We start from the raw sequence: 19,016 nt of genomic DNA, 5'->3' as shown, positions 1-19,016 counted from the left end.
TTGTTCTGGATTTCTTTTTTTTTTAATTAAGGGACTTCTGTTTTCCATAATTACCTTTCATTTATTAGTATATGCCATTAGAAGTTACTCAAAAAAATTCAGAAAGGATTAAATTATATCACTTTTTATATGACTTCTGTCAAATATAAGATAATGAACATTTTATATCTCGTCTTTCCCAGGTTTTTATGTCCTTTACTCTGGAAAAGTAAGAACTGTTGAAATTAAAATGAAAGATCACATTCTAAACCACTTAATTTTGGTACGTTACCTTACAACAAATCAGTTAATCAGTGTATTATAGTATTAGTGCATTATAAGAGTGATAGTCAAGCTCATAAGTTGATTCAAAGTTCAACAAAGCCCTTGTGGCAGTTGATGCTGTTGATTTTCTGCATTCCATCTGCCTAGTAGTTCAGAATTAGCAACTAGCCACTTAGCCCATGTGTGCATAAGGTGATGGTCTGGTCAAAAATATTAATACTTTTTTAAGAATTTACTTTCATTTCTTAAATATTTTAATGATTAGATTACGAATTTCTGCAGACTGGGTTTATCAGGTCAGAATATTTTTCTAAAGAAACACACTTATTATGTAAATACATGTTTGTTTGCTAGCCAACTATATATGTCCCTCGTATAATTTTTTATAGGTTTTGTGGCTCCCAATTACCTCCAGTGTTGACCTCTACAGGAAATGAACTAAGAATCAAATATGTTAATGAATATCATGAAAATTCTAATGCTTTCTCTGCTTCTTTTACAGTTCTAGATGCTTCTCATGGTAAGCTTTTTTTTTTAACTTTCTTCATAGTATATGAAGTACAGTTTCACTTTTTTTTTACAATTATTAATATTAGGTGAAAACAACTTTGTATAAAATAATGTATAATCAAACGTTTACACTCATTTTTCAACACAGTATCAAAACTACACTGTGCTACAATGTTTTAGTAAGTAAATGAAGAATTTTGAAATGTTGTTGGGGATGAATTTAAAATCAAATAACCAATTCCAAAGTTGATCTTAAAAGTTACATTTAAAAGGTGTTAAGTGTTTAAATATGATCAATACTTAATTTCACTCCAATGGTGGTTGAAAGGAAAGGGAGGTTTTCAGTTTTGGAAGATAAAAGTTTATACATTATTGATTAGTCTACTTATTGCAATGAGATTTGAGAGGAGTGTATTGTTTACTGAATCAGTGTTAACATTAATTATAGTGTTTTATGAGACATTAATAATAAGGGTGTTCAAGTAATACCATACAGGTAATTATGGAAAACAGAAGTGTATGAGACATTAATAATAAGGGTGTTCAAGTAATACCATACAGGTAATTATGGAAAACAGAAGTGTATGAGACATTAATAATAAGGGTGTTCAAGTAATACCATACATTTTTTTTTAAATATCTGTGGTTCTGGATTATAATCAAACTGATTGGCAACATCTTTAGTGTGGTCTAGATTATCGTCTTTCTTCCTTGGAACATACATTTTTTGTATTATCTTAACTCTCCACAGTTCTCATCTTCTTTTTAGTGTGGGTATTTTGGGTATCAATATTTGAACTTTATATATTTAAAATGAACTACCGTCCTAAATGTGGTTTTCCATCAGTGTAAATAAGAAATCTGAACTATAGTGAGAAAGCAGAGCTTATGTAAATTATTTTGATGTATATGCAATGAATCAGTTGAAAGTTGAAAGAGTGCATATTTCTGGGTATGTTGATTGCATCAATGACATTTAGAACTTTGAGTCGCATGGTTGCTGAAAGAGCAACTAAACATGGAGAAGCTATCAGTATTTCAGAGTTAAGTACTTCTTGGAAATTCATTTTAATCCTAAAAGTATACAATTTGATTGCAGCAGTTTATCCAGAATACTGAATTGTAGTATACTTTTATACATGTTTTTATTTTTCAGATTCGGGATGGTATGACAGAGAGAGATCCAGAATTAGCATTGTATTGTCAGACTGAAACACCTAGGCCACTGACTACATCAGGACCATATGCATGGGTTCATTTCCACTCTGACCATTCTCTGAATGACCAAGGATTCCATATTACTTACTCATCTGTTGCAGGTAAATGTGAAATTTCTCGTAAATGCAAACATGAAACCACAAGATATGGGTTTAAGGGAATGTCATTCAGTCTTTATTTTTATTCATCAGTTTCTGTAAATATGTACCTATATTCACAGGTTAACTATATTAGTACTAAATATTTGAAAATTATGTGAATCTGTATCTTAATGTTCTTAAGTTTACTTGTGTAGAGATTGAGAGCACTATATTAAAATGAAACTGGAGCCTCATCACATCCTTAGAACCCATGTTGCCATATCTGATCATGCTCTATCTGACACTTGTCCATCTTGGCAATAGCCTTGTAATGTAGTTTCCATTGCAATAGGCTCTTTCATAAGGCTGTCATGTCAAAATCACACCACTGTTCCTTGTGGTCTTTCCATAATCTTTCTAGTATAGAAGGAAGATAGTTTCTCAGCACCTGTTTCAACAGTCTGATTTGCATGGAAATCTATAGATGCTGTATCTCGCAACTTGACTGGTATGTCTTCTTATGGAATACCATGAACACCTGTGTCATTCTATAGATGCTTAAGGTATGTGACAGTTAAAGAGATATGTTGTGGAAGCAATGTGTGTAAACATGACTTGTGTTGCTTTTCTTGTTAGAGATCCTTCTTGATTATGTTGTGTACTGTTCCCTTGGACATGTTTATGGCTTTTGCTATTGACATTGTGCTCACGGATTCTCATATGTTACAAGAAGCCTCATTTTACTAACAACAACTGGGGTAGTACTTGTTGCAGAGCTCTTTGTGGATGGTCCTGATACCCCTAGCTCATCCATATCCCTTTGTTTTTGAACACCATTAACCATATGACTAACTGCACACTCTTTCTGCACATGTCACAAAAGTTGCTGAGTTATATTTAAAATTTAATTAAAGCACTTTACTATCAATGTAGTTTAATGAACTTAACATTATCAAGTACATTATAATTCAAAGTATTATATTAGCTAAGTTATTATTCCTTTATTTCGAAGGAAACCTCTGAAACAAACAAAACTTCAGTTCCTTCTCAAGTGATATACATTCAGTAGAAATATCTTAGATTTGGTTGCTTATGTTTCTGTTCAGGTTTGTTTCAGTACATGTACGACAGTCCAGATGAGCTTCTTCAAGCACTAGGTCAAAATGTAAACATTAGTTTCATTTTACATATTGAGAATCATCTTAATATACCCATACTATATATCACTGTTGTAATTTGAAGTTCTGTTTTTCTGAAAATTTGCTGTGTAAGTTCTTACTTGGAATACAATATAATTTTTTTGTATTGCAATGCATTCTTGTACTTTGCTTGTTTAAATGAGAAGTACAAAAGTTTAGTAAAAGCCAAAGATCAAAGCTACATTTCCTAATTTGCTTAGGGTTGCATAAAATTGTTGCATTATTTTATTAAAATCTCTTCAGTAAATCTAATTGTGATTTACGTAGAAAAAATAATAAAGGTGTTAAAAAATGTCTTAAACATTTGTTTGGAAATTTTTGCAAGTTAGGTGTTTGAGGTTTTTTTTTCAACATTAAAACTGATTTTCAAACTTGTTTTACTCTTTTATATATATATTTTTTATTATCAGTTTTGAAGGATTGTGGTAAGTGTAAGCCACGTGTAAAATTCTCGTTAAAACAAAAATATACAAATTTGGTCTAAGCAGTTTGAGTATTCCTTTGATAGTTGGTTAAGCTTTTTTTCTTGCACTATATATTGTAAAATATGTTTATCCTTTTCAGATATTCCTGGTTGTGATGGAGTTTAAACAAAATAAATTTATCCATTTCAGGTACCCATGATTGTGGGGGAATTTTGATAAAATACATTTATTCATTTCAAGTAACCCTGGTTTCAGAGGACTTTTGACAAAATATGTTTATCCATTTTAGGTATCCCTGGTTGTGGGGGACTTTTGACATCACCATCAGGATCTCTTAGTTCTCCTTCATTCCCTGAAAGTTATCCATCCAATATAGAGTGTGATTGGGTAATCCGAGTTCATCCAGAAGAACGAGTGGAGTTAACGTTTTCAGTGTTTGATGTTGAACATCACGAACTTTGTCACTGGGATTATGTGGAAGTTAGTGGATAGTGTCTTAGAAAACTATATTTGTTTGGCTTTAGACACTGCAGTAAATGATAAGTTGCAAGTTTATAATTAGCAAACATTGATTGTGATACCGTTGGGCTGCTGTTATAACATAAATATTTTAGTATGCACAAAATGTTTCAATGCTTGAGTAGATTCTAAAAGAAAACAATATCAGTTGGCGTGAATTCATATACACGCAAAAAAAATGTGACAGATCTTATTAAAAGGTTATTTCATTAAACCATGTATTTTACTTAAATAATAAAAAAAAAATGAAGTTGACTAAAATGTAAGATAATGCAAATGAAGTTGTTTGTTCCTAATAATCTGACTAGGGGTTAAACACAGTGTACCAGCTCACTTAAAATACTGAATTAGTCATTAACTAGTAAAGTTTTGACTAAAATTGAACATAAGAGTGAACAATGTTGGAAGACTTACAGGTTTGCATTTGTAATAAATAAACTAAATTAATACATAGTATCTTTATGTAATATTTTTTTTATAAATCATTGGATTGAAAAAATTCAAACAACCATACAATAAGAAAAAGAAAAAAAACTTTTTTTTATTTCATTATGTGATATATGATTTTTGAGTAATTATGACTAGATCATTCTAATAAAGACCTAAAACTTCTCTCATCACAAATGCTACAGTAATTATGTTGCTCAGTTTGCAACTTAAAATCAATTAGATTAAATTAAATTGGTTTTTTCGCTAACAAACATATACTGTCAAATACTAATTAATATAAGTAAAAGTTGCCTTTTGGAAGTATATTTCATTCTAGTAATGGTAACCATGCAATACTTTTATCATCTACCAGTTTTTACTATCTATTAACTAGTGAAGATTTTATCTTTGATAGCTTTTAAGGATGACATTATACAACTGAAACACACGTATGTATCTACATACCTACATTTTTCTGTTCAACTTAATGGCTGCTTTTCATTGGTTAAAGCTACAAGTGTATGATACTATTCTTACAAGTCCTTATCCCTATCATGAAGGAGGGTCAATTGGTCACCCAGTCCTACTGGACAAGGGCAGTTGTACACTTAAAACATTTGATATCTTGAATGGTACTGATGATACTCTGTAGATGAAAATATGAAAGTGTCTAGTAATATCAATCTATAGCAATTGTTAAGCCAGCCTTGCTCAAGATTTTTTTCTTAAGCTCAGTCTTTTTTAATTTAACATTTTTTTCAGTTTTACTTTTAGTTATATGTGTGGGTTAAGATTTAAAATTAAAAGAAGTAGCTGTACATGTAATTCTGAATAGTAATAAGTTAAACGGAAGAATAATGCCTTTTCTGAATTTTACATTAGTTTGTTGGAAGATTTTTTTTTTTCCTGTTGCAGTTGTAACTCATATTTTTCACAGATACGGGATGGGGAAAGTGAAGAAAGTCCACTCATTGGTCGCTATTGTGGAACTACCATACCCCCAGTTAGGTTGTCTACTTCAAACAAAATGTGGATAAGATTCCGTGCTGATGTGATCTTTACTGGTCGTGGATTTAGGGCAACGTACGTAACAGGTGAGGTCATGTTTATGTTTTTATTTCTTATGTTCTTTATGTGTGTATCAGCTAAATTCAATTAGTTGTTTGTATTTCTGGATGCTGATCATGGTACTAAAATAGTTAACTTAGTTTTATGTTAATATGTTGTAATATAATATTACATTATTTCTTGGATGTCTTACAAAAGTTGTTAAAATAATGAACTTAAACCAAGATTATTGAATCACTCAAAACAATTGAATAACAATCTGATACATTAATTATTTCTTGAAAATACTTTGTTATAATTTAAATTATATTATTAAAGTAGAAAACTATATACAACATTATAGTAACATTGTGTTCTATCTCGTGTTAAAACAATTGAAGAGAAGAACATAAAGTATTGATAAAATAGAATTGTTTATATGTTTTGTTTTTATTACGATTATTTTAACAAATAATGTTTTTTGCCTATGACATTGAAAAGCTAAATTTATAATAGTTTTACAAAGTTTTAATCAGTAGTAGTTTGTTTTACTGGCTCATTGTTTTCTTTACCTGTACTGGACAGTACACTACATTTCTTAGAATTCATGCTATGTACAGTACTTACAGACAATTTAATTTGAGAATCTTTCTTGTCAGCAGTTTCTCTTCCATGTCATTTCTGGTAACCTATAAGGATAGGAAGAATTACTATAAGGTCATTTCTGTTAACCTATAAGGATAGGAAGAATTACTGTAAGGTCATTTCTGTAAAACTATAAGGATAGAAAGATTTACTATAAGGTCATTTCTGTTAAACTATAAGGTTAGGAAGAATTACTGTAAGGTCATTTCTGTTAAACTATAAAGATAGGAAAATTTACTGTAAGGTAATTTCCATTAAACTATAACGATAGGAAGAATTACTGTAAGGTAATTTCTGTTAAACTATAACGATAGGAAGAATTACTGTAAGGTCATTTCTATAAAACTATAAGGATAGGAAGATTTACTATAAGGTCATTTCTGTTAAACTATAACGATAGGAAGATTTACTGTAAGGTCATTTCTGTTAAACTATAACGATAGGAAGAATTACTATAAGGTCATTTCTGTTAAACTATAAAGATAGGAAAATTTACTGTAAGGTCATTTCTGTTAAACTATAAGAATAGGAAGATTTACTATAAGGTCATTTCTGTTAAACTATAAGAATAGGAAGATTTACTATAAGGTCATTTCTGTTAAACTATAAGAATAGGAAGATTTACTTTAAGGTCAATTTAAGTATTTGTAGCTGTAATGTTGCAACTTTTCTTAGTGTGTAGCTCACGTATCACATCATTGATTTTACTGTTTTAAAATATATGTAAATATAGCAAGTTTTTTAAACAGTTAGAACCAAAATATAAAATTTCTAAGTAAACCTAGCCTTCTAGCTTGAATATCACAGTGGGAAAAAAACAGCAGTAATGTGAATATCAAATGATTTGAAAACTATTCATTATAATAATTTTGGATTATTTAAGTTTAGAATTAATCTCTGTGAGTGTTATTAATGCTGATGTGTTCATGATAATTTATGCATATATACCCGTATAATCAGTCAAACATAAGTTGTAGAACATTTAAGCTGAATCTTGACTTACAAACTTCTAAACTTGTATCTTAGATTTTAGGAGTTTTGAGTTTTTTGCTAAGACATTTCATGTAGTGTTTGGCTTGTTTAATTAAATTGTTGATAATTATTTTAGTAGTTCGTGTAAGTGCTACAATACATGTACATGCAAGTTTTTATATAATGCAAGCGTGATTGTATAAATAAGTAGTTATGAAAATGATATTCAGTTTATCTAGTGATGAGAGAAATTCATGAATACATGACAGCATTTTCTTCTTCAATATTGTTAGAAATAAGTAACAATCTGATTGTGTTTACTTTGTGTTCATTATAAATTAGTTTGTGGTGGAATTTTCACATCTGAGACTGGAGTTATTCACTCACCAAATTATCCAGATCCATATCCATCGAGACGAACCTGTAACTATCACATTATTGTACCTGTTAACAAGGTGATCCATCTTACCTTTCATCAGTTTGCTGTAGAGCCTCATTCTACATGTTCTTTTGATTATGTTGAGGTGAGGGTCCATAATAATGGAATTTTTTAAGTTGGTTGAGATATAACAAACTATTTTGTGATAGTTTACATTTGTTAAGGATATAAAAACACTTGATGCATACATATATAACTTCAGTCATATTATATCTTGTTAAATGCTTTTCTCCACAAGTCACTGTTACATTCAAAATTTAATTAAATGCCTTTACTATCAATGTATATAAATGAAATTAATATTATAATGCGTGTTCTGATTTGAAGTTTTATTTTATCCAAGTTTTAAGTTCTTTATTTGAAAATAATCTTTAAAAAAACTATTTAAACTTCAGATGTATTGTCACGTGTCTAGCAAGCTATGAAAATGTTCTAGTTTGGCTGTCTGTAACTTCAATAATACAATGGTAGTTGAGTAGAGGTACGTCTAGACAACAAGATGCTTACATAACCTTTTGAATACAGTTGAAACAAGTAATAAATTTCTTCAATCCCTGACAGGTGCCATGCATACCTTCAACAGATTTGTTTGAGCTTTATAGCCTACATATAGATGTTTCATACACATGTTTATATTTTATATTCATTAGAAAGAGCTCATTTTACACAATAATCTAACAACAGTTATTTTGAAATTGGAGCACAGTTCTCCTCGCATTTCACGGGTAATTGGCTCTAGTATTGTTGGCTGCTTGATCGACTATAGCACTTATGGTTGTTTCTAACCTAAATATGTTATAGTTAGAGATATAGTTTAAATTGTATTTAAGTCTTACTATTATATTTTAATTAATTATATATATTAGTTATGTTTCAAAATACATATTTAAAAGGTTTAATTTTTTTTTATATATACATCATACTTTGTGTCCGTTCTCAAGGTTTACTGTATTACAAGGTAAACAAAAATGTTGCCAAAAGGTTGCACATGTTTACAAAAGAAACTGTAATATGCCTCAAGGGCACCATTGACTTGTGTCGAGATGAATAATAAGTGGTAAAGGACAAGAACGGAAAATAAAACATTAAAATTAACTATGTCTGAAAAGGAAAAGAACCTGAAATTATGAATTTAACAAAAGAAAAATCTTTAAAGATATTATGAAAAATTTTAAGAGGTATGTGTTCTTTTTTCTATTTCCTAATTTTAAGTATTTCATTGCATTGTACGTTGATATTAATAGCTAGGGTTAGTGATATGGCAGAGAAAATGAAAAATATAATATAAAGATTTACTTTAAAAACTTTTGATATCCTTTTAGGAGGTTCTAGATATTATGCAAATGAAATGTGAAACTACGAGACAAAAAACTTTTTTTATATTTAAAATGAAAAATCACCTTGTACTCTATTTGTTAATAGTTTGAATTCAAGTAACTACAATAGAAAAATAACATTTTTACTAAAAACACTTAATTATAATAACGTCATTCTTTTAATGGCTGGAGACGGCTTGAATGGGTAATGAAGAAAAACTTTTTCTTCATTACCCATTAAAGCCGTCTCCAGTCATTATTAGTCTCAAAGTGGGTTCCTCGTCATCGAATTTGAACGTATTCTTTGTGTACAAGATACTTTAAGAAAATCTTACCATTTTTTAAGAGGATATGTTAAGAACTTTCAGAGTTACTGCATGCATTGTTGTACAAGCGAAATTCACCACTCAATTTCCGCAAAATTCATGAGCCCGCTACGAAAGAGTTAAGTTACAGACAAATGGTATGCTACATAAAACTTTTTATTTGATCTCTTAATAAATACATTTTTGTATATAAATACTTGTACATTAAGTAAATATTTTGTTCTGTTGAATTAATTTTGAAAATGTTGCATTATTTTTATAAGAAAATCTGTTACAGAGTTATTTTATATATATTGTATAAGAAACAGAATATTCCAAACTTTAATTAAACTCGTAATTAACGTTGTAAAATTATTTCTGATAATATTAGATTACAGACGGAAGAACAAGCTCTGAAACACCAATTGGTCGTTTTTGTGGTTCGGTTTTGCCTGTCCCAGTAACATCGTTATATAATGAGCTGCTTATAAAATTTGTTACGGACGGGTCAGTTCAAAATCATGGATTCTGGGCAAATTATTCTACCATTGATATAGGTAAGCTGTCTATGTCATGTTTCCCTTTTGAATATTCACCTGGTTGTTGGCTATATTTGCCTAGATTTGACAGTTAAAAAAGTTAGTTCACAATAAATAGAGCAGTAGTCATTTTAACACATAACGGAATGAAAATCTGATGGTCTATCATTTCATACCAACCTTCACAAAGGAAAAAAAATGTAAGAAATCTTTGTGTTATGCTCGAAAAGAAACTCGTAACATGAATACTTTAAAGTTTAACTGTCACTGTTTTTGATATTTCTGGACTTACGTTAGAGCTTATAATTATGTAGCTATAAGAGATCAAAAAAAGATCACACAAACACATATATAAACAACTTTCTTGGCTTATTACTTCTGTTTAAATCAAAAGCCCTTTTCTTTTGATATTTGTGGATGTCATGGAAAATATACTCAAATAAACAATAATTTTGAACTTTTATGATAATTTAATTGGAAACTTTTTTGATCTTTCTGACTAACGTAAATGACATGCTATATTTTTCAGGTAGCTGCAGGTAATATTTAGTAGAGCTTAAATTGGGAATTAGTTCTAAGATAGTCGTTAAAGATTAACTACGGAAAATTGTTATTATGTTTATTAATGTTAACAATTATAAAAGCTGGAATAACCAAACATGTGGAGTTTACTTGAAAAATTCATTATCTTTCTAAGTGTTATATATCTGGCATTCTAATTTTCATACAAGTGGTACCTTGTTACCATGGTAAATTATTTTCTTCCCATATTTTTCAGGATGTGGAGGTATATTAAGAGAAGATCAGGGAATAATTACTTCACCTAATTCTCCATCACTTTATCTTGGCCATTCATCCTGCAACTGGATAATTAAGGCCAAGGAAGGGTTTCTTATCAGTCTGACTTTCATGATATTTAATCTCAATAATAACTTATGTAATCATCAAAATGTGGAAGTGAGAGACTCAAATGAGCTTTTGATGGGAAGGTTAGTAAACCATAATGGTCATAAGAAGTTTTCAAATGTATACAGTAGTTGTTATAATTAAAATAATACAAATAACTACACTTTTAATATTTGATTTATTAACAGAATTGTTAGTTTATTTCACAATTTTAGTAAGTAGCACAGTTTTATTATTAGATATTCTTTCATTGATTATACATTTTTCTTTCACCTTTTATAGTTATACATCATTAGTAATTAAGATGTTTTTCTTGTAATTATAGATCATGAATGTATTACGTGAACTTTTTACTATTATAAACACTTAATTTAATAACCAATATTTAAGAGCCCCTAATACAATACGTTATTAAGCAACCCGAGTTTGTTACTACACAATGTAAATATAAATTACAAAAAAAAAGGATAAAAATTCTAAACCCTACAGCCTAAGCACTTTTGAAAGGTGAATCCTTCTTCTTCAGTTTGCTTCTAATGGAAAAAAAGTTTTATTTTTTTGTGTTAAACTGATTTTTTTTAACCTTAGCGTTTTTCTGACATCACAAATGAAAAAAAAAGGATTTGGAATTTTGTCATTTCTATACTTAGCTACAAAGGATAATTAATTTAATTAAACGTTTTCTCATTTGCTCCTTTTTTTATGTTGCATCATTTGTGTAAATATAATTGAAAGTATTTAATAAAAGAAATATTCAAATACTAATGTAAAAAAACTTGTAATTGCAGAATCGGAAATTGAAATCTTAATTGTTATATTTCAATCTTCGTAACAGCCAACAGTATCTAGTGTAATGTTCTTTACAGTAGAAATAAGATACATCAAGTTAGCTTCTGAAAGTTTTTGATGGGTCCCCTTCTGAAATGTCATATGAGATTTTTATTTCAAACATTTTCATTACAATCAGATAAAATTTTATAAAACTTCATAGACACATACATTCGTAGGCTAAGGCAAATAAGAAATTTGAGATACTGTTAGCCTTGTCATCAGTATTACTTCTTTCATTTCTGTATGTAATAAATAAGATTATCTTAACTGTATTTGTTTTAATTAGTAATCAAAATCTAAAAAAAATGCACCTATTCTTTTACGATGTCAAATTTTACACTGTAAGGTTCCAAACCAGAAGAAGTATTTTTATAATAATAAAAAAGTTTTGATTCAGTAAAAACCGGCATGGCCAGGTGGTTAGGGTGCTTTACTCGCAATCTGAGGGTTGCGGGTTCGAATCCTGGAGAGAATTTGGACTCTATTTTCCAGAGCCTTTGTTTACTACATCGGGCTCTTATGAAGACAATTTGGATCAGCTACCTCCTGCTCCATTTCTTCAGTTAGTCACTCAGGTTTGTGAGGTTTGAAGGCTTTCTTCGGTTGCTTTTGAATCTACTCCTTCCTTGATGGCTGAAAGGTCTGAGGGTGACTACTTTGTTTTACCTCCTTCACCTGATATTGCTGTTCATGCTGGGAGATTTGCTGCTTAACTACAGGATGGGATAGATGTACCTTGTCCCCCCTCGTTTGTCTGAATAGCATGTTTTGGCTTACCACTGCCGAGTGGACGTATTTCTGCTCTTTCTTTGGTTTCCTGGATTGTATGTTGTTGGTATTTATTAGGAAGAGATGCATTGTTGGAGGGAGTTCGTCTACCAGCTGTAGCCCTCCGTGAGGCTCCTTTTCTTCTTTCCTTGATGTTTGAGGGACCTTTTTTTTAATCAACATTGGTTTAGTATATTGTTCATGGAAAGGAGGTCCACTATCCCCTCGTAATTCCGAATGCAGTGTGGTCCCATCCCAGGTTCTTGGTTGAGCATGCCCTCTCCATAATTCCGGGAGCAAGTGGAATGCTCTTTGCTCACTTGATTGGGGAGTGAGAATGAATGTTCATAATTCCAGACTGGATGAGTTCTGTTCCTTTGGTTGAGTAAGGCATATACAATCCTGTAACTCTGAGCCTGGGGTGTTGCCTTTCAGACTGTTCAAGGATTAGACTTGGTTTGAAGATGGTTTATTACCAAATAGGTTTTATCAATTTATACTTTTGAATTTGTACTTCTAATAAAATTGTTCTAATATTTCTTATTTATATTTTTTAAATAATTTATTGCAAATGCTTTGTTTTTGTTATTTGTTTCACTAATGACAAAGTTTTGACAAAAATTCTATCTTACGGTGTTTTTATTTTAACTTTCTTACACTTTCTTATTTATCAGTTTCCCACTACTGACTGCACACACACACACATATACACACACACACACACACATATACACACACACACACACACACACACAAGGAACCAAATCTGTTTTCCCCAAGAAAGTGTTTAATGAAGTGAAACAAAATAAAAATGTTTAATTTTTAAACTTTTTATTACTATTAATTTAAAATAGATAAATGTAAACATAGATACATAAAATTTTAAATACTAGTTTTACATCTTCAAAACTACTGTTTCCAAAGTAAAGTATTTTTTTAATAAAACTTAAGAATGACAAAACTTTCAGAATACTTTGACATATATATATATATATGTTTAAAACTCAAATAAAAAGCAAGACAGCACAGTGATGCACTAACTTTCAGAATTGGTGTCATTATGAATAATTATGATAAACTTTGAAATACTCAACCAATTAGTGTTTGTAAGTACATCAAGAAAAAAGTTTTTAAAGACAGATTTACATGGAATTTTATAATCACACTAATTGTGTGGTGCTTTCAACAAGTATATGTGAAGTTTAATAAATATGATTAATTAGTGCATGTGTTTTTTGTATTTTAAGATAAAACCCTAATTACAGCATTAATAGCACATTTTCACTTGTAAGCTAATATTGGGAAATGTAAAAAAAATTGTAAGACATCTTGTTAATTATAATTGTTGTATTAAAGACTGATAAACTCTGTGAATTTATTTGATTTTACCAAACAGTGATGAAAGGAACCAGAAGATATTGAGAGTGAAGATGTACCCTTTATTTTGAGTCTCCTTATGTCCATCCTTTGTATAAGAATGATCCTCTCCATTTGTTCTCCCTTGAATCCAATCTTTTAATGCTAATGCTAGATTATGTGTTTATTTGGAGTAAAGTATACAGATTTATTAATAACTACTGGTTTATTTAAAATTTTTAAACAACAACAAATGTTTAAACCGATAAATAAGAGAAAACAAATTTTAGCCAATAGTAAAGATGATGTACAATTAATGGATAAATGTGGAATATAGCTGAACATAAGAAATGTATGAAAAATGAAAAAACAGAAAATTTGGCTATAGTATAACATGTAAGTAAAACCCAACATAACATATAATAGGAAAATCAATTATATTAGCTCAACCTAAAGGATTACAGCAACTAATACTCAAGAATCGCTGAAATTAAAAAAATAATTGTAATTTATTAAATAGAGATGAAGGTCCAGCAAATATCTGTTTAAGAAGGTGGTGAGACCTGTTCTGATATTTATACACAAATGCAAAATTACAGACAGGTCACGTGATCTTTAAGAAAATGTGAAATTTATCTCTTGCAACTTCACTCCTGAGGATGACGTGTGACACGTCAAAACATGTAGAGTCATTATTTTGATATGATTTTAATTGTGTATTGATTTTAACATTGTATATTTAATATTTTAGATTAATTAATGTTAATTATAGAGTATGTGTTTATGTGATGTAAGGTATTTATTGATGCTATTGGCAACTTTTTTTCATGGATATGAAATTTTTCCTGGATTAGTTATTGTCAGGATACACATTTTTACTTGACTAGCCATTACAAATATATAAGAAATTCTATTCAAAACATAGTAATTACTCATAAATTGGTTGTCTGAGTTGTATTGCCAAAACATATACTTCTAATGTTTTCTTATTAAATCACGTTCTGTGAAAGTGCATGAATTAAAGAGGCTACATTTTGATTTTGGAGTAATTATAGCTATTGTCATTGTGCAGGTTGTGGAGGCTTACTGAATTCTCCATCTGGAATTTTAAAATACCCTTCAGTGTATGGTATTCAGTACCCACATCAGCGTAGCTGTGCATGGGTTATTGCAACAGAAGCTGGCAAGGTGAGTACATGGATATGTATACATGCTTTTTTTTTTATAAAAGTTGATGTATTAGTATTTTGTGACAAGTAAACAAACTGATGCTTGTCTGGTATCAGAAGAGCAATTATTAATAAAGAATTAATGAAGTAGTTGTATGACAGTAGTGGTATATCATTGATGTTAATTTGAATTACAGTTTAAAAAGTAACATTAATAGCTATTTAATACAAGTTAAAAGCTTGAGACGAATACTTATCTTGACAAACAGGCTATTAATTATTAATATATATATACAATATTGTATGTAGGTTTTTTGTTAATAAATGGATCTGCTTACAGCTAGAGTTATTAAAGTGTGGACATTTAAGTTTGATTTTATTTTAAATGTATATGTATTCCAGTAGTAACTTGAATAGGTTCAGTAGCACTGTTTGTAAACACCGTAGTGGTGGGTTGTTATATTTGGCCTTTCACATGTCTTGAATAGAACATACAACAGTTATATTTGTGCAACTGGTTCAAGGCCTTAAGAGTTAAAATACTTTTAAAAAGTTACAAATATTTTGAATAATTAGTCATAATAATGATTTCTACATACACAATGGTAATGCATTATCTTTAAACTTAGATAAATGTTTAAAGGTGTAAACTGTACTGAGCTGTAAATATAAATTCAAAGAAAACAAAACATGTGGACATATATGAAAGTACCAGTACTTCTATGATAAAAAATGCTTTCATACAAATATATCTTGATTTACTTTCCTTAGGTACTTAATTTGACTTTCCACGCTTTCCATTTGGAACTTTCTCATGACTGTTCATATGATTTTCTGCAAATCAACGATGGACCAAATGCCGGTGCCCATATTATTGGTCGTTTCTGTGGTAATGTTCCACCTGGTAATGGGAGTCTTGTGACCACACATAACAAAGTATATTTGTGGTTTCGCTCTGACCATTCCGTTAGTGGAGATGGATTTGAAATTTCTTGGAATACCACTAACCCATGTTAGTAATTTTTCTTTAGACACTCGTATATTACGATAAATGATCTCATGAACACTTACACATGAAAATCTTTCATAGAGCAGTTTAATCAGCCTCATATATATCCAATTTAGTTTATATTAGCTCAAAATTAAAGATAACCAGCCTTACTACTGAATTTAGTTTATATTTGCTCAAAACTAAAGATAACCAGCCTTACTACTCAATTTAGTTTATACTACCTCAAAACTAAAGATTACCAACCTTACTACTCAATTTAGTTTATACTACCTCAAAACTAAAGATTACCAACCTTACTACTCAATTTAGTTTATATTAGCTCAAAACTAAAGATTACCAACCTTACTACTCAATTTAGTTTATACTACCTCAAAACTAAAGATTACCAACCTTACTACTCAATTTAGTTTATACTACCTCAAAACTAAAGATTACCAACCTTACTACTCAATTTTTAAATTCAAATTCCAAGAAATATTTTGTAGAAACATTTTTCTAACCTTAAATATATGTAAAGCTAATTTGAATATTTCAGTTGCTAGAATGTTGATTTAAAGATGCATATTGCTTGGTTTGATGAAACAATTTTACACAAAATTTTAGTAGTCTCAAGTTTTAAAAATTTGAGCTCAGTTTGTTTTGTGTGGTCCTAGTATAGTTGTCTATAATTACAGTATGTGGAGGAGACTTAGAAACTGCAGAATTTGGAAACATCAAGTCACCTGGCTATCCTGGGAGGTATCCTGCCAATAGAGACTGTTACTGGACTGTTCGAGTGGCTCTTGGTAAACGTATACAGTTTCACTTTGCAACATTGCAATTGGAACATCATCCAAACTGCTCGTATGATTATCTCAGGGTAAGTTTGTATTGAAACATTTACAGGACCAAATTCAGGGTTATGTAGAGAAGCCTTACCAGTTCAAACGTGATGCACTGTTTGTGTATTGTTTTTGTTTTTATTTCGTGCAAAGCTGCACGAGGACTATCTGTGCTAACCATCCCTAATTTAGGAGTGTAAGACTAGAGGGAAGGCAGCTAGTTAGCACCATCCACCACCAGCGCTTGAGTTGCTCTTTTACCAATGAATAGTGGGATTGATTGTCACATTATAACGCCCCCACAGCTGAAAGGGCGAGCATGTTTGGTGTGACGGGGATTCGAACCCGTGACCCTTAGATTTCGAGTTGAGCACCCTAACTACCTGGCCGTGCCGGCCCTGTTTGTGTAAGACTTGCAGAAATTGTTGCAATAAATAATCAGTTGTAAGATATGAAATATGATTTGTAGCAATGATTAATTAACAATTTTATAAAAAAAATGATATCTTTAAGAGATACCCAAAGAAAATATTTTTTTTATCATATTTTTGATATTCATGGCAACAAAAATAATCTTTTGCAAAACCAAGATAGTTTTTTTTAATCTCACTTTTTTTTTCACATAATAGTGAGTATTCTTCGATTGTGATGTGTCCATAATGCAAACCCATTGTGTTCGGATCTATGTTGTGGAGAGCTGTTACACTTATGTAATTTCTACTATATTAATTAAAAATTACAATCTTGTATATATTGCAAACCATGGTGTCTGTCTGAGCATTCGCCTATCTCCCGCTTGAAAATCTGCGCATATGGGCAAAGCTTAATTCACTTTTGAAATAACAGGAGAACAGACATGAATAATGTTGATGTCAAATTTTATTTACAAGCAGGATATTCTATACTAAAGTGTTAGGAATTAATCACACTATCAGTCACAATTCAAAATTTGATGTAACTTAAAGAATAAATATGTAGATTTACCGTGTGTTATTGTTAAGTGGCTCTTAGCATGACTGAAATGCTAAACAATTGCTTTTCATGGTGGGTGATATAAAAGTAGCTCAGAACTTTGGCTCTGGATGAAACTAAGAGTGCAACACAATTAATCTTTTTAAAGTCTTTAAAATAATTTAAATTAATAGATTAATTTAATGTCTTCCCATCACTGGGGATGGGTACTTTTGCTAGATTAATTTAAACTTTTCCCATCACTGGGGATTGGTACTTTTGCTAGATTAATTTAAAGTCTTCCCATCACTGGGGATGGGTACTTTTGCTAGATTAACTTAAACTTTTCCTGTCACTGGAGATGGGTACTTTTGCTTGTTAATAATAATTAGTCTTAATTATGAGTAGTAGCAAGCAAATAAAGATTCTATAGCCATCCTGCATTGAGTCATCAGTAGTTATTGATCCCTAAATGTAGTGTATATTTCACAAAAATGGGAAAATATGGAAGTTAAATTTTTTAGAACTTGCTGAAAAATAGTAGACATATTTATAGAAATATGGTTCATAAAAAAATTATTATGTTAACACTAAATTGCTTTTTAAATATCATTGAAAGTTGAAATTATTTCAATAGAAATTAAATGTAATTAGCAATTAATATCTAACTTATACACATTCATAATATAACAAAAATTGTAATATTTCGTAATGATTTTTTCAATTTAACTAAAATAGTGGAGTATTATTGATACTTGAAACTGTCATTTCACAAAAATTCATTTATTCACGATAATGGTAAAGGCATCATCATGTACAGACTGAAACGGTTTGTAAATAGGCTTATATATAATTTAAAAAAGAACTGGAACTAATCTTGACATTCATCTTGAGACAAGTGGGGTGAGAAGTGGGAGGAGCTTTAGTTGGTTTGGTCATTCTGAACTTTTTTGTGAATTTGTATTTAGGCTTCTGTTTATTTTTGTAAAATTTCAAGGCTATCTAGTGTTTTTACCTTTTTCACAGATATGTAAAATTTTGCATTTTATTTCTGGATCAAATTGGTGTTTTATTTTCAGTAAGGAGGGATGCAAAGGTTGAATCAATTTTTCTTAATTTCCAGCTTTTAGAATCTTCTGTAATTCTCATTTTTTTTTCTTCTGTTGTTGGCTTCACAGTTAAACACATTATCACCCTAATTGACTCCATTTTTATATAGTACATCTTGCACCAAATAAACACACAATCTAGTTAATAGACTAACATATCAGTACATCTTACACCAAATAAACACA

General features: G+C 30.1%; 1 protein-coding gene across 1 annotated transcript in view; it reads left to right on the top strand.

The window, feature by feature from the left end:
- LOC106465703 (cubilin-like) overlaps positions 1 to 19,016 on the top strand; it is a 130,003-nt gene that overhangs the window by 25,651 nt on the left and 85,336 nt on the right. Inside the window, exons 15-24 of the mRNA XM_022393625.1 lie at positions 183 to 262; positions 1,931 to 2,093; positions 3,986 to 4,176; positions 5,582 to 5,738; positions 7,651 to 7,832; positions 9,760 to 9,925; positions 10,686 to 10,913; positions 14,841 to 14,956; positions 15,709 to 15,841; positions 16,624 to 16,734. Of these exons, the coding sequence (XP_022249333.1) occupies positions 183 to 262; positions 1,931 to 2,093; positions 3,986 to 4,176; positions 5,582 to 5,738; positions 7,651 to 7,832; positions 9,760 to 9,925; positions 10,686 to 10,913; positions 14,841 to 14,956; positions 15,709 to 15,841; positions 16,624 to 16,734 (1,527 nt within the window). The remainder of the gene's footprint in view (positions 1 to 182; positions 263 to 1,930; positions 2,094 to 3,985; positions 4,177 to 5,581; positions 5,739 to 7,650; positions 7,833 to 9,759; positions 9,926 to 10,685; positions 10,914 to 14,840; positions 14,957 to 15,708; positions 15,842 to 16,623; positions 16,735 to 19,016) is intronic.

Source organism: Limulus polyphemus, unplaced genomic scaffold, assembly GCF_000517525.1.
Source record: "Limulus polyphemus unplaced genomic scaffold, Limulus_polyphemus-2.1.2 Scaffold2025, whole genome shotgun sequence".
Lineage (NCBI taxonomy): Eukaryota > Metazoa > Arthropoda > Merostomata > Xiphosura > Limulidae > Limulus > Limulus polyphemus.
Note: the sequence above shows the minus strand (reverse complement) of the source record. Positions and strands in the feature narration are given on the sequence as shown.